Below are 17,200 nucleotides of genomic sequence, written 5' to 3' on the forward strand. Positions count from 1 at the left end.
TGCTAGGTAGGCACTGTATTTACCCCATTTACTCTTCACAGCCCTCTTATGCAGTGGGTTCTAGCACTACCTGCATTTAAACAAAACCTTGGTGTGAACTAGTTTTAGCCCCAAGTTGCATAGGTAAGAAGTGTCAGGGCTCAAGATACTGATCATTGGACAGCAACTGCCCCCTTACCTGGCTCTGTGCTATCACGCGGCTCTTTTGCTCCCATACGTTCTTGCTATGTTCCTTCCTACTGACCTTACTCTGAAGGCCAGGAAATGCAATCTTTGAACACATATTTTGCCTTAGAAAGAGGAAGAGCCTTCAGCAATGGGTTTCTGTTGGGCCTCAGATACTCTCTCTTTTTAACTCGTCATTTTGCAAATTTTTCAGCATACACAAAAGTAGAGTAAAGTGAAAAATGAACTTAGCTTCAGCACTGATAGACACGTCACTTTTGTTTATCCATTCTCTTTGCACGCACCTCCCTCCCCCTACCAATTTTATTTTTGGAGTATTATCAAGTGAATTCTAGATACCATATTTTTAAAGACATAAATATTTTACTATCCATAAACCATAAAGACTTTTTAAAAATATAAGACCATTATAATACCCCAAAATTAATAGTTATTTCTTTTTTAATTTTTAATTTATTTTTATTTATTTATATATTTAAAGATTTTATTTATTTATTTGACAGAGAGAGATCACAAGTAGGCAGAGAGAGATGGAGAAGCAGGCTCCCTGTGGAGCAGATAGCTGGATGCGGGGCTTGATCCATGACCTGAGCCGAAGGCAGAGGCTTAACCCACTGAGCCACCCAGGCGCCCCATGGGTAATAGTTATTTCTTAATACAGAATCTGTTTTAAAGAATTTTTTCTACCAATCCCAAATCATATACAAAAGCTGCACCTAAAAGAATGATAGAATCCCTGTATTTCTTTTTATAAGCAAAATAAAATGTTTTCTATTGGGTTTATAGGATTGATTTGTATAAAATACCAGTGATTATTACTAACACTTATTACAAGGACATTTTCCAAATTTACAATGATTTGTAAATGTGAGTCTTATATTTTTATAAGGGCTGGCTCCAGATAACATTGAGCTACTGCTAATTAATACCTAACTCAAGTAAGATCTCCTCTGGAGGCAAAATTAATCTTTGTCTCCTACAGGATTAGAGATTAATCTCATGTAAACAGCAATACTGTTAGTTTTATAACGGTCTTTGTTTTAAGCCCAGGACAGAAATCACACTTTTTCATCATGTGTTTACCATATTATCTAGTTTTATGCTTTGCACAGCTCACAAATTTTTATAAAGCACACTTCTAATTGTATTTCAGCCATACAAACTCAGGATGTGCTGTTCTCAAGGTACAGATACATCTAACGCGTATCTGGAGAGAGATATGGAAATCATTTACGCTTCTCTCATTTTAGATCTAGGGAACTGTAAGCCAAGAGAAGGGAGAGAGCCATTTAATTGTAACTGCCAATATTCTTTTATTCCCTGACTCGTTTTATGTTAGCACTCACATCTTACAAGTTTTTATAAAATTAAAATTATTTACAAATATTACAGAGTCTTGTTTCACTATTATCTCTAATTAGGCAGTGACACTTATTATATTCAGGGGCAGAGAGTATTTAAATTTTCCTCTTCCTTGTCGCAAGAGATGGCCAAGCATCTTTCTGTTTTCTCATTACACATAGCTTTACTTTGCAACCCATTATTACTTCCACTACCATGGAATAGGGGATGAATTTTTAAATTAGCGGCCGTGTTTCTCTTTAGAAATCCCCCACGCACGCCAACCCCCGTACTGGAGCCTGGGCACACGCGGTGCCCGTTCCAACTTAAGCAACATTGGGTCATCTGTTTATTTTCGGGGGGAGGAGGGGGGAAGGGCGTCAGAAAGAAAGAGCGGCCGTTGCCCACGCAACCGACACCCCGGGCAACGGCAAGGCGAGGCGGGAGGGGGCGTGGCCTCGGCGGGCCCGGGCGGATAAGAGGCGGCGCTGGCGGCCCGCCTCCGAAGCGGGGACTGTCGGTGCGGCCGGGCGGAGGCGGGGCGGCCCGGCACCACCTCCGACTACCTGGAAAGGCCGGGGCTGGCGGGCTAGCGAGGCCCCGGGCCCGCCGCTTCGTTTCTCCACGCCCCCTGCCGAGGAGCGTCCCTCCGCGCCCCAACATGGCGGGCGGGCGCTGGGGTCCGCTGCTGACGGCGCTCCTGGTGGCCCGAGTCGCGGCGGCGGCGGCGGCGGCGGCGGAGGGCGGCCCCGAGCAGGCCGCGCTACCGGAGGAGCGGAGCTGGGTGCGGCCCATGACCGCCTCCAACTGGACGCTGGTGATGGAGGGCGAGTGGATGCTGAAATTGTGAGTGTGCCCGCCCGCCCCGCACGCCACACTGCCCTCGTGGGCGCCGCTCTCCCAGAGCCGTGAGGGTGTCTGTGGATCCTGCACTGCCCGCTGGGCTCGACCGCTGCTCGCCGGGCGACCTGCGGCGCCGGGGCCGGGCTCCTCACGCTGCGCATGCGCGCCAGGCCCTTCGCGGTGACAGCTGCGGGTGCCGAGCATCGCCTCCCTCTTCACCCCACCCCGCCCTTTTAGCCACCAGCTTTGGAGGGGAAAGAGTTTGAGGGATGGGGTGGGCAAGCTTACCACGGGGAGGGGGGGGTAAGTGGGCAAAACCTGTGAAAAACTCGCGTCCTTTTGATACAGGCGTGTACATAGAGAAAGGGGCTGCCATTCAATGACATTTACATATAGTATAAATAGGTAGCACGGGCTAGGCAAGGTATTTATTGAATGAATAATTCCAGCACGGCGGAGGGCAGACCGGTGTGTGCGAAGTAGTTTGGTTTTCATTTTGAAGACCCCGGGATGTCAGTGTGGAAAATAAAACAGGAAGATGGGAGTGTTTTTGAAGATTTTAGAACAAGATTTCAAATAAATGTTGATAATGGTTATCATTTTCAGACGTAGAGATTCCTGGGTAGATATCTTAATTGTGCTAGTGTAATAAAAGGATCTTCCTAGGTTGCCCTTTTTGAACAATAGAAGGTAATTGTATGCAGTGCCTTTGCTTGAAGGAGACGGGAAAAATACAGTTTTGAGTTAGGAACAGGCATGTAGCTTAAAATTAACTTCTAGGAAGAAATTGATCATTTGGGGAAAAAGCGTTGAGGTAGACAATGGGCAGATGTCTGAACAGGCTTCAGAGACCATCATGGTGGGCTTGCCGGGCAAAAATGAAGAACCTCTGGAGAAATGATCACTGAGAATTTAATCTCTATAGATTGTAGTTTCAGGTAATATACATACTTGATCGCTACTGTTTGCTGATTTATCTTACCTTGAGGACACAGACACACAGAATTGGATCTTTCCTTTATTTGTCCAAGGCCAAATCTTGATTCTTTCAATTTAGATTGCAAACAGATGCCTGTGGAGTGAAAACCTCACTGTGAGATCAGGACCAAAAGTTGCAACTCCCTTAGCAGATTACATTGTTCAGAAAACACAATACCATGACCCCTTCAAACATGCATATACCTTTTGGTCACAAAGAAGGGGATATTTTAAGCCTCTGTGTAAAATGCCTTTGATATCATAATGAAAAAATGAAATGATTAAAGAGATCTGTAGACTTGAAAGACTTATTAAGCTATTTAACCACTTTGGATAAAGATGAGGTCATTTTCCATTTAAGGGGGAAACTTCTAAGTAAGTGGAGCTTTATTCAACACTGTCATGTTTGTAATAATTGTAAGAATTTTCGGCTGCATCTTGTCAGCTAGTACTACAGGAAGTTCTTTGTAGGTGCTTACACAATGGAGCTTTCTAGATGTCAATTTTCTGAATAAATCTGACTTCGTGTATGTGCATGATGAAGGTCAAAGCTGAAGGCCTCAACTCCTTTATAGCTCCTTTTTGGAATAGCTATGATTTTTTTTTCTTTAAGTAAAAGAACTAAGCACACTAAAGGAGAGTGTAAGCCACATACGCTCATAAATAGCAACAACCAACACTTCCTGTGTTTGGCCATGTTGACTGTATTCAAATTGGCCATGTTGACTGTATTCAAATTGTATTCTTCATAAATGTACAGGCCCAGACATGGTAACAAACTGCTGTAAACTTGCCATGCGTCCATTGCATAGAATACGTGTGGGCTGTGATACAAGATGAAACTTGTAAACCGGAAGTAAGCTGCCCTTGAGATCGTTTTAGTGGAAGTTCCCTTTTCATCAAGTACACTTCAGAATAGTTCAATATGAAAGGACACTGTAAAGGAAAAAAAAAATACTTAAACCATTATATCCAAATTTCTCTATCTACCAGAACCTAAGTCCTGAAGAAATACTGTGGCTCTTATCTGTTTGTAATTTGTACTACTCCGTCTCCTCCCTTTGACAAAAATCCAACACCTAAAAAACATAAAATTCATTATATTCTCTACCATGATAGGCCTATATTTCTAAGAATTCACTCTAATAGCCAATAATTTGTCAGATTTTTTTTCCCCTGATGTATATAACAGAAAAAAGCCAAATGTGTTAATGTTAGCTACCATGTCAATCCCTCTTTCAAGTGAACTGATCATAATAAACAGAGATTGTTAGGGGTCCACAGCTGATGCATTTAACTTTCCTACAGAAGCAAGTTAGGAGGCTTTCTGGTAGTATTAAAATTTTGACATTACTTTGAATGACAGTTCTTTATTTGTTCATTTGCTTATGCAACTTCTGGGAATTTTTTCTTTTATATCCCATTTCATACAAAGCTCCTATAATACAATTCCTAGTTATATTGGGATTGATAATTTAACTTATTTTTAAGAACCTAGCAGCATTTTCTGCTTCTTTTGTAAAACCTAATTTGTATCTTCTTCATCTTTAAAACAGTTTTTTTGGTAACTTGCAATTGAATTTTCAGTTTTTAAAAAAGATTTATTTTAGCGATAGAGAGGGAGAGAGTGTGTGCATGGGGGGTCAGGGGCAGAGGGAGAGAATATTCGAACAAACTCTCAGAGTGGGGACCTGAGATCATGACCTAAGTCCAAACCGAGAGTCAGTCGTTCAGCCAACTGAGGCACCCTGGTGCCCCTAAATTTTCAGTTTTAAAAAAGCACTGCTCTGTTAAGGAGAAATATCAGGTAAAAATATATTTGTAGTAACTCACCATTTCAGTTATGAAATCTTTGTTTTTAAAACCTGAAAAATTATTCCATTACTATTTACATTTTCTTTACTGCTTATTGTATATTCATGTGTTTCTCGTCTTGTTTGCTTTTATACATTGTTTTATAATTTTATCCCTATTTCTGCTGTGTCTCTAAAATTGCCTTGCTGTGCTTTTCTCATCTTAACCTCTGATGAAAAGTTTGCCCTTTCTCAGGGTTAGAAAAGGTTATATAATCTGTAAAATATCTTCTGATGTTTTCTTTATTTCCATTGTTTCATATTATCCTTCACTCAGTTACTTTGTAATATTTTAAACTTTTTTGGTTCCCATTGTATCAGTCCTTGAGAATACTACTTGTGTTCTTTTGACAAACAATAGTATACATTCTATATACTTTTCTGGTGGTGCCCCCCACCCCAAGGGAAAAAAGAAGCTATCCAAGCAGCTTTATTTTGAGCTGATTAATCTGATATCCAGAGTCAAAGTACAGGGGTTACCTCTGTAAAGTGTATGGCTCTTTATAAAACACTCCTTTTTTTACTTTTTTCTTTGGACAATCATGTTTAAACTTGGAAGCAGTCAAAGTGATGGAGGGAAGTCTCATTTATTTCCCTAGGACCTCTAGGTTTTAGTAATTTCCCTCAAAAACCCTTATTTCTGAAGAGAACGTCTTCAACATCATCGCCTTAGCTTGTCCCTGTCAAATAATTATCATATTTTGCGGTTTAGTAGATTATCTTGATGTGCTGATTGAATGTTTAAGAGATAGTCATTAAATGCTTGTTATGTTTCAGGTTTAGAGTTAGGGATCTGGGAAGATGAAAATAAGCTACATTCTTTGATTTCAAGGGACTGTCAGTCTTCTGTGCTCTGAAGGAAATAAGTAGCAGATACAGCATTCATTTATTTAGCATATATTTACTGAATGCTTTTTCTCTGTCAAGCATTCAGCAGTGGTTCTCATCAGGGCCCTATTGGCATCTTGGGTTCAACAGTTGTTTGATGTATGGGGGTGGCCTGCCCATTGCTGCCCCTGCCCATTACGTTCTAGGATTCACCAAAAAAAATTAGCAATCTCCATCCCCTATGCATATTTCCAAATGTCTCTGATTGAAAACCACTGCCCTGGCTACTGTTATGTGTATTTAAAAACATGCAAAAAAAAAAAAATCTCATAAGTGAATATATAAGTATTTGATTTCAGATTGTTTCCACAAAGAGTTATCCACATCACCTCCATGATCCTCATCATCTCAGTCACAGTAAACTGTTGCATTGCTCACATTACATGTCCTCTTGCTCATCAGTCCTCGCTCTCTCTCTCTCTTTTAAGATTTTATTCATTTATTTGACAGACTGAGATCACAGGTAGACAGAGAGGCAGGCAGAGAGAGAGGAAGGGAAGCAGGTTCCCTGCTGAGCAGAGAGCCCAATGTGGGGCTCAGTCCCAGGACCCTGGAATTGTGATCTGAGCTAAAGGCAAAAGCTTTAACCCACTGAGCCACCCAGGCGGCCCTCATCAATGATCTCTTATTTGATCATCCCAGCAGTCAGGTGCAGAATTCTTATTCTCATTCTCATTTACTAGAGGAGATTAAAACTCAAAAAGGTTAAAGCTTTGGCCAAGGCCAGTAGTAAGTGGTTGGCAAGGCCAGAACTAGAATGCAGGCCTGAGCTTTGCAGTTCTTGATGCAAGCCTAGAGTAGCTGGGTAGTGAGGGAGCCTGGGTGATTCATGCTTAGTCTGTCAGCTAGCCGTCACCATGAGCCACCTGAAAGATAGCCTTTTCCCTGTGGGATTCAGAGGCCCACCCATAATTTTTTCCTCTGTAGAATCTCTAAATAAAGAGCATCATTGCTATATTCTCATTCTTGACACTCTTCACCACTCAAACAGGTACCCGTCTTCTGTGCACACCAACCACCTGGGAGAATTCTCAGTTTATCTTCTTTGTATCTAGCATGGCCCTTATCACAACTTATAATTATAAATTAATTTATATGCTTCCACACTAGGTTTTTGTCTAATTCCTCTTCTAGACAATCAGCTTTTCAGTAGAGGACGAAAGTCTTTCTTCTTTCTATTGATCTCCAGAGCCTTCATAACAAGTACTAAGTGTTCAATAAATACTTGGACTAAGTGAATGAATGAATAATAGACTAGTTGTTCCTTTAATAAAGAGCTTCCTCAAGCACATCACTGAAGGAAACATCTATCTATATTTTCATAGGAACTAAGGATAGTCGTTATCATCTACCTTTTGTTCGTTAGTGTAATACATATTTACTGTGGCCCAGGATCTGCCAAGTATTACTCTAGCTAAGTATGAGGCATCAGTCACTGTCTTCATGGAGTCTTCATTCTAGAGAAGGTAGTGAATTCTAATTCCTCTAGCAGGTATCATGGTTTTTGTAGAATTATCAAGTTTTATTTTTCCTCTATATGTGATGACAAAATGTCCTAGAAATGATCTTGTAAAGAAATAGCATCAAACATAAGCCTTCCAACTCTTGGATCATTAAGCTTGTCCATATTTTCTAGAGAAAGGAGTAACACTTGATGTAGATCATCAGTTGACATTTTGATTTAGTTTCATGTATTAAGTCAGAGAAAGATGAACCTGGTGTACTTCTTTCATCTTCATTGTCACAGATTGTTTTGAGCACTTTGGTCAAAGTCAGTTCTAAGTGAAAAACCTACCGTATCAGTCATTGTCCATCTCTGTTCTGCAAGGATAAGAAAAGAGAATGTGTACTCTCTCCTAAAGAGAGTGTGTGAAATTTGAACCACGACAGAAGAAGAAAAATTGCCCATTACTGGGGAATAAAAAATGTATTTTTAGTAAAGTGTTATTTCTAAGATGTGTTTTTAAGTAACTCCTTTCTTGTACACTTAATAGAATCTCACACCAAATTCAGTTGGTTTATGCAACCAAAGTAATCAAAGGCTTTCAACCACCTTGCATATAGCAGAAGCTCAGTGTAATATATACATAAATGTGAACATGGATGAAAAAACATGATTTTGAATTCTGTTTCCCAGAAGTGGTTAAAAACATTGGACTGATATCCAAGTTGATGTAATGTAACACTGTTAGCTATCTGGAATGTATTTCAAATGTCTTTATGAAGCTTACTATATACCACTGCCGCCTAAGAAAAGTTTAAATAGAAAAGATACTATTGTATAGTTTTCATGATTATAAAGGTTCTAATTCCTCTTAGAGGCTCTTAAATGAAAAAAGGATGAATTTGAATGTAAAAGACAAAGTTATGGCAGGTCAACTCCTTTATAGTTCCTAGAAGACTGACGTTATGAACTAGTTTTAAATAATATAAATGAAGACCATATGCAGTCCTTTCTGCTGATTTTTGTCATGGATACATACATAAAAATTACATTTATATCTACATAAATACACAGAGAGAGATAGAGTGTGCATGAGTACATGAAAGTCACGAGTTTCCTTTGTTTGTATTGCTTTGGCCCCTGAGATATTTTCTTTTAGTAGGTTCTGAATTACTGTCTAAAACACAGTTCTTTAGGTCCAAAAGAATACTAATCATTTAAAAAGCTGAAACAACAGTGGACCAATTCCCACACCAGAGACTCAGAGCAGACTGATTTCTACCACCAAAAGAACACACTAAGTCAGTGAATGATGTTGGTGCACTCCAACACAAATAGCTCTGATTAAATCTCAGAAATAATGACATTCATAGTCTCCAGTGGGTAGCGGCTACATAAAAATTGGAATATCTAAAGTGACCTCAATGGCATTTTTATATCTTGGGTTATAAAAATGTCACCCAAATCCCAATTTTTATAATAGCCTGTCTAGAGATTAGGGACTGGGATTTTAAAAAATAAAAGATGAAATTTGCATGATTTAATAATTACTGATGAAGTAAATATATCCCTGAGTTAAATGGAAAGGCACAGGCCTAGGGAAACAAAACAAAAATAATCTAGAGTTCATTTAATTGTACTGCAAGATTTCTTCCTTATTTTTGGTAATTTCTTCCTTCTGTCTGGTTCTCTCTCTCTTTCTCCCTTTCCCTCCCTCACCCCTCTCTTTCTCTCTCTGTCAATATTGGATCTTATTTTCCTTGGAGGTTTTATCACATAACTACCTCCATCTGGGTTCTTGTTCTGTGTGGTCTTAGGTGACCTTAAGCAAGGTCCTTTATACTCGCCTTGTCTGTTTGACAGTGACGTTGTAAGGTTCAGATGAGCTCTAATGCATCATCAAAGTATCTTGGAAACCAAGCAGCATATTACAAATGTTATTGGTATTAGTGATTGTTCTTAATATGTGCCTGCTTTATATAAGTCCTCTAATCTCCCAGTAACCTTCTAAGGTAGTTGCTGTTACTGTCCCATTTTGCAGTTGAGGAAGCTGAGGCATGGAGTGATTACTAACCTGACCAAAGTCACATGGATACTTGTGGTTGGTCTTGTTGAGTCCTTTGGCAGAACTCTTATTTAATACACTGAAATGCCCATTGAAGTACTAAATAATAAAATGTTCTCTTTATCCCTAAAGTTTACCAACTGCTTGCCCCGGTATCATCTGCCTTACAGATAATTTTTAAATATGTAAAAAATGACTTTTCTCAAAGGTAGTTATTTTCTTTGAAGTTTGTTCATTTATTTATTCAGCAAATATTTATGTACCAGCTATATACTTTGCCCTGGAAATGTTTAAAATCAGCCGTGGTCAAAGATGTCAGCAGATGGTTCCTGGTCCATGTTCTCTGGTCCATATTTCTGGGGTTTCAGGGATTACACAGTGAGCTGTAATGAGAAGATTAATGACTTTTTAGAATTATATTGGAATTGGCTATACTAGACCCTTCTAGAGATGGATGAACAGTCCTTAGGATGAGCAATTGTGCTAAAGACTGGCAGCTTCTGGAGCCTGGCTGGAGAGGAAAATGCATGCCTTGCTTTGGGTAGACCTTTCTCTCCTGGGCTGTGCCCAATCTCAATACTTGTCTTGAAATAAATGCAACCTCCCATCATGTTGACTTTTAACACCCCCCTTTTCCCTTTCATAATGCGAAGGAGGAAAGTATTGCCCCATTTCAGAGATGGGTTTGTTGTTGTTTTTCAGGAAAGTTGGTTCGTATGCATCATTGCCTTGAGTGTTGCATAGCACTTCCATCCACGCTTCTGTTCAGGTCAAGGTGAAAAGGGTTCGTGAATGATGACCTGATAGCACCTTTGAGCCTAAATCTTGTAGAATTTGATCATTTAATGCTTTTTCCCCCTTTATTTCCTTTCCTAAGGCATTTTTTCCCTGTGTGTGTTTGTTTTATTCTTTTGGCAGACATTGTTTCCTGCCTCTTTTCCCCCCACCCCTTCCTTCTCTTAATATGGAAATGATAGATGCCACATTTTGTAAAAATAATTCAGGAATGGAAAAAAATGGAAAATAAGTTGGGGGGAAATCAAAATTTTCACAATGTTGAGGCTGCCCATCCAGAACTTGTTGGATATTTCCATTTAATCAAATCTTTAAGAAATATATTTGATCAGGGGCGCCTGGGTGGCTCAGTGGGTTAAGAAATATATTTGATCATTATGTTGTACCTAAAACTTACATAATGTTATAAATCAGTTATACCTTAGTTATACCTCAGTAAAACAATAAAAACGATTTATTAGGAAAATCTCATACATAAACAAAAATAAGAGTAGTGCAATGAACCCCCATCATCCATCATCAGATTCAGTAGTTCTATCAACATATTGCCAATATTGGTTCATCCATGTCTCTTGCCCTCTATCCCTGGGTGGCATAATTTATGTACTATAAAATTCACCAATTGTACATAAATTATTCAGTGATATCAAGTCTTTTAAAAGAACCTGTTGCATTTATTCCCTCAGCATTTTGACTTGAGTTGAGGATTTAAAAAAAATATAATCTAAACAGATTTAAGCAGATCTTTAAAATTCCATATCTAGTTGATGGCATCCCGAAATATTATTCAAAATGTTTGGGGATATTTTTTCCTGGAGTATCCTGTTCTATTTTGTGAGCATTGATTAATTAATTTTATTTACTGCTTTTATTCTTCTGGGTATTATTAAGCAAAACGGAATGTCTCTCCATTTGTATTCATGTATTTTTGTCACGTTCTGTAAATGTTAATTTTCCTTTTAATTGTGTCCTATGTTAGTATTTTGACATGGATTTCTAGTATATGTTATTGTTTGTTCACAATATTTTATATTAAGCGTAGCTCTACCAGCTTTTTAAGTCTCCATGAGGCATATTTGATCCCATTTCCTTCTAATTTCAAATGATACTTTCCTTTCTGTGGAAGTTTCCTTGGACTACTGCAAATTACCACTAACTTAGTAGCTTTAAACAGTGGAAATTTATCCTCTCACAATTCTGGAGACCAAAATTCCAAAATCACCATGTTAGCAAGGTTGGCTTCCTCTGGAGGCTCTGGGAGAGCTTCTGTCTGTTCCATGCCTCTCTTAGCTTCTGTGGCTGCCAGCAGTCCTTGGCATTCCTTGGCCTGTAGCTACAAACCACCCATCTCAGACTGCATCTCTACATGGCCTTCCTCCTGTGTTTCTGTGTCACACTTTGCTCTTCTTTCTTTTATAAGAACCTACTCTAAATCCAGGAATAGCTCACATCAAGATATTTACTTTAATTATATGTGTAAATACCCTCATTCAGAATAAGATCATATGCGTGAATATGGGAGGTTAGGACTCTTTTTTAAGACACACTGTGCGATCCACTATCTTTTCTAAACAGCAGTTTTCTCTCGATTCCTATTTTAACATCTGCATATGACATCCTGGAACACATTAGAGCTTTATGGCCCATTTATGACGTTTTCTAGCATCATGGGAGGCAAAGTGAGGCCATTAGCATATTACCAGGAGGAAGCACAGCCTTCCAGTTTGCTTCCGTCTTATCCGTCCCTGATCCATTATCCACAGAGCTGCCAGATGACTTTTCCAAAAATGTAAATCTGATCATGAGTCTTAACATTTTTTAGGGCGTCAGTCATGGAGCTTGGAATAAAGTCCTGATTCCTTATACAACATTTTTAAAGGCTGTGAATGATGTTTTCATCCTGTCCTGTCAATACTCTGTCTTCACACTTCCTGTTCTCTCTGCTTGGGTTAGAACATTCCTTGACCCCTCTCTGGCTATTACTCTTACTTTAGATCTTAGCACAGATGCTTCTTTCTCTGTGGGCTCTTCTGAGTTCACCCAGCTTCTGAGTGTTCCATAGCATCTGTTCCGCATTCTCAGTCATGGCATCTGCCTCTTTGATTGTCATTATCCCTGTGCTTACCTCTTTTCATCTCTGGATGACTCCACAAAGAGGAAGGAGGCACCACATCTGTCTTGTTCACAGGGGTTACCTCAGTTTTTAACATGGTCCTTAGATCATGTTTATTGAATGAAAAAATAATCTAAAACAGTAGAGTTCTGGTTGAAGGCCCAAGCACTTATTTATTTATTTTTAAAGATTTTATGTATTTATCTGCCAGAGAGAGAGAGAAAGAGAGAGAAAGAGAGAACACACAAACAGGGAGAAGTAGGCTCACTGAGCCAGGAGACTGATGTAGGGCTTTTCTCAGGACCCTGGGATCATGACCCCAGCCCAAGGCAGACACTTAACCAACTGAGCCATCCAGGTGCCCCAGCCAAGTGTTTATTTCTAACCCTTCTATTTAAGAAAGAGTCTGTGGAGCAGGCTTAGCCTGTAGCTTCTACTTTCTCTGAATGGTTCAGAACTGCCACATATCTTTGGAAATGACTTGCATTTTGGGGGACCCATTAGCAATACATCTTCTGGTCTCTACCCATCAGATCTCACTTCGATGAATCTGAAACTGGTTTGGCTAGTTTGAAGACATCCTTGTGAAAATTGGCCTCCTTTAGTGGCATACTCAAAGAGGTTTCATCTTCCATCAAAAGCTATCTGGAAAGTAGTAAAATTTGAGTCCATTGTAAGAATAACATTGAAGGGCAGAGGACATGAACAGACATTGCTGCAAAGAAGACATCCAGATGGCCAACAGACACATGAAAAAATGCTCCACATCACTCGGCATCAGGGAAATACAAATCAAAACCACAATGAGATACCACCTCACACCAGTCAGAATGGCTAAAATTAACAAGTCAAGAAATGACAGATGCTGGCGAGGATGTGGAGAGAGGGGAACCCTCCTACACTGTTGGTGGGAATGCATGCTGGTGCAACTACTCTGGAAAACAGTGTGGAGGTTCCTCAAAAAACTGAAAATAGAGCTACCATATGACCCAGTGATTGCACTACTGGGTATATATCCTAAAGATACAAACGTGCACCCGAATGTTTATAGCAGCAATGTCCACAATAGCCAAACTATGGAAAGAACCTAGATGTCCATCAACAGATGAATGTATCAAGAAGATGTGGTATATATATACAATGGAATACTATGCAGTCATCAAAAGAAATGAAATCTTGCCATTTGTGATGACGTGGATGGAACTAGAGGGTATTATGCTTAGCGAAATAAGTCAATTGGAGAAAGACGACTATCATATGACCTCCCTGATATGGGGAAGTGGAGATGCAATGTGAGGGGCTTGGGGGGTAGGAAAAGAAAAAATGGAAGAAGATGGGATTGGGAGGGAGACAAACCATAAAAGACTCAATCTCAAAAAACAGACTGAGGGTTGCTTGGGGGACGGGGGACGGGAGAGGGTGGTGGGGATATGGACATTGGGGAGGGTGTGTGCTATGATGAGTGCTGTGAAATGTGTAAACCTGGTGATTCACAGACCTGTACCCCTGGGGATAAAAATACATTATATGTTTATTAAAAAAATTAAAAATTAAAAAGAATAACATTGAAGTAAAATATTTTATATATTACAATAATTCATAAAAATCTTAAACTTTGGTTGTTAAATCACCAGGGAACTGATATTCGTATGTTCTGTTGTGGGGGGAGTATTCTTCTGTTTTTTTCTGTATTAAGCAACTTCAGAAAAGCTTGCTTTTGTTTTTCCCTTTAGTTAAGAATTTATTTTTTAAATTTAAATGCTCTATTTCTCTACTTTGCTTTATAGATTTTTTTCATGTTTGTATTGACTAACAATTTTTCTTTTACAGTTATGCTCCTTGGTGTCCATCCTGCCAGCAGACTGATTCAGAATGGGAGACATTTGCAAAGAACGGTGAAATACTTCAGATCAGTGTAGGAAAAGTAGATGTCACTCAAGAACCAGGTACTGTACATGTTGAACATTAAATGCAAAAGTTTGTTACTTTTTAATTGAGTTTTTTTCAAGTGTATAGGAGAGTTGAAAAACTAGGATACTGAGTACCCATGAACTGACCAGCTAGAGTCTGGGTCTGTCTATGTATGTTTATGTTTACATATATATGTGTGTGTGTGTATATACATATGTACATATATATGATATATATTTATATTGTTATTATTAATTTACTGAATCATTTGAAAATTAATTATAGACCCCATGATACTTTACCATCAATACTTCAACGTATTAAAATCTTTCTCCATATTTCCCATTTTTTTAATAGTTTTTTGAACCGGGATCTAACCAAGGTTCACCAACTAAATTAAGTAGTTACATCTTTTCAATTAATTAATTAATTAATCTTTAAAAATTTTATTTATTTGACACAGAGAGACACAGTGAGAGAGGGAACACAAGCAGGGAGAGTGGGAGAGGGAGAAGCAGGCTCCTCACTGAGTGGGGAGCCCAGCACAGGGCTTGATCCCAGGACCCTGGGATCATGACCTGAGCTGAAAATAGACACTTAAGGACTAAGCCACCCAGGTGCCCCAGTTACATCTTTTCAGTTTCCCTCAATCTAGAAGAGAGGCCCCCTCTTTTTTTTCATGGCATTATGACATTGACACTCTGAAGAGAACAGACCAGGAATTTGCCTATGTGTTTCTTTATGGTAACATTTAATTTATTCTATTTTGTTCAAGCTTGAATTTTGGTCAAAAGCATGATTTGGGTTAAAAATTAATGGCAAGAGTACTTTATAGGTGATCCTGTGGCTTAAATTGTATTCTCTCTGAACACACATTATCACCATTAATGCTGTTGAGTTTGAGCACTTGGTTAAGGTGATGAGAATAAACTTCTCTATTATAAAGGAAATACCCTATTTGTGATTAGGGAATAACCTTTGGGGTGATACTTTGGAGATTTAAATCCATGATGATCTTATCTGAATCAAATATTTCATAATGGATTCCAGAATGGTGAATTTCTAATTCTGTTGTTCCATCTACATTTATTAGCTCTTAATGATACAATTTTTCAAAAGGAAGAGGGAAATAAAAATTTTTAAATTCAGAAAAGATGCAATTTCTATTTGTAATTTAAAAATAACTGTGTGGGGATACCTGGGTGGTCAGTTAAGTGTCTGCCTTCCGCTCAGGTCATGATCCCAGGGTCCTGGGATTGAGTGCTGTATCAGACTCTTTGCTCAGTGGGGAGCCTGCTTCTCCGTCTGCTTGCTGCTCTCCCTGCTTGTGCATGCTCTCTTTCTCTGACAAATAAAATCTTTGCAAAAATAACTGTGTATTACATACAAAATGAGAAGAGAAGTTGGGCTTTTATGATTCAAATTTCAACTTGGATTTTTTGAAACTTCATTAGTTATTTTTTTCTTGTCTACATTCAATTTCTATCTCGTGTATCCCTATACAAGGGAAAAAGAAGGCATGGAGGTGCAGCTATTACTTTTCTGTAATAACCGTGAGTGCAAAAACACACAAAGTAATGCATTACCAATTACTTGGACAATAAAATGGATGGTGTCTGTTAAATTGGATGTGTTGACAAACCCTTGGAGAGAGATTTCTGTTAAAGCCATTAGTCCTCAAGCCTCTGCCTTTCTAATCATTTGAATCAAAGCCACTTCTGCCCATCTGCTGTTTAGAGATAGACAATTATACTTATTAGTTTGTGGTTTGAGCTGTTAGAATGAGTTATTCTATTTGGATGTCAAGTCATTGCAATTATATTTTTGCTGTAAAGTCGTTTTTGTCTTTTAGTAGTTAAGTCCAACAAAATCAGGTGTAAGCCTTGGTAATTAGTAAGCACCAAGCACATTTTATGATGAGTTTCTTAGAAATGCAGCTGGCCTATTCATGTTTCAGTCATTTGGTATACCTGCAGTGAACTCACAGCATGATTTGAATGAAAAGAATTAAACAATTAGTTTTGTGATGGATTCATAGATCTAAAGGCTAACTGAATACAGGCTTTCCATCTGAAATGTAGATTTACGGCTATTTTTTCCATTGTTACTGGATTGAGTGCTTTTTTTGATCATGTAGAGAGGAATTTATTATAATGAAATATTTTAAAAATGAATTTATCATTAATTCATGCTATTTATGCAAATGTAAACTATATATATTTGAAACTTTTATCAAAGAAGGAGGAAAAAATCTTTGGTCCAGTATTTTTTAGGAATAGTGAAGAAAAAAAGTCCAGAAAAGAAAAGAATTGAAAGATAAGAGAAAGAAAAATGTACCAGGGAACTATATTCTGATATGCAAAAACACAATTGAAATGATTTAAGTTTAATACTTAAAAAGTGGGGATAGCTGCTAGCTTTTGTACTACCGTTATTAGCTATTTATTTAGGGCATGTTACTAGTTACTAGTTACTAGTTACTAGCTAGTTACTTTGGGCATGTTACTTAACCCTAGAGCTAGTGATGTACATTTGAAGATCATCCTTGTAGATGGTATTCGAAAGGAGGGGAGGAAGGAATTGAGAGTTGTTTTGAGGATTGAAAACCGGGGCACTCTAACATTTTGAAGAAGAGATGTAGTTCCAGCAGCAGAAGAGGAGAAGCTGGTGAGGTAGGAAGGAGGTGGAGGGGTCTGGGTCCTGGAAGCCAAATGAAGAGAGGGCCTCTTACATGTATTAACTCACTGGCAAGTCTTTGGGGCAGCTTGTCCCTATTCTTGAAA

At 38.7% G+C, this 17,200-nt stretch overlaps 1 protein-coding gene across 1 annotated transcript in view; it reads left to right on the forward strand.

The window, feature by feature from the left end:
• The first annotated feature begins 1,971 nt into the window (after window positions 1-1,971).
• Window positions 1,972-17,200, forward strand: part of LOC132008178 (thioredoxin-related transmembrane protein 4-like) — a 42,643-nt gene continuing 27,414 nt past the window's right edge. The window contains exons 1-2 of the mRNA XM_059386599.1: window positions 1,972-2,373; window positions 14,337-14,452. Of these exons, the coding sequence (XP_059242582.1) occupies window positions 2,189-2,373; window positions 14,337-14,452 (301 nt within the window). The 5' untranslated portion in view covers window positions 1,972-2,188. The remainder of the gene's footprint in view (window positions 2,374-14,336; window positions 14,453-17,200) is intronic.

Source organism: Mustela nigripes, unplaced genomic scaffold, assembly GCF_022355385.1.
Source record: "Mustela nigripes isolate SB6536 unplaced genomic scaffold, MUSNIG.SB6536 HiC_scaffold_75, whole genome shotgun sequence".
NCBI lineage: Eukaryota > Metazoa > Chordata > Mammalia > Carnivora > Mustelidae > Mustela > Mustela nigripes.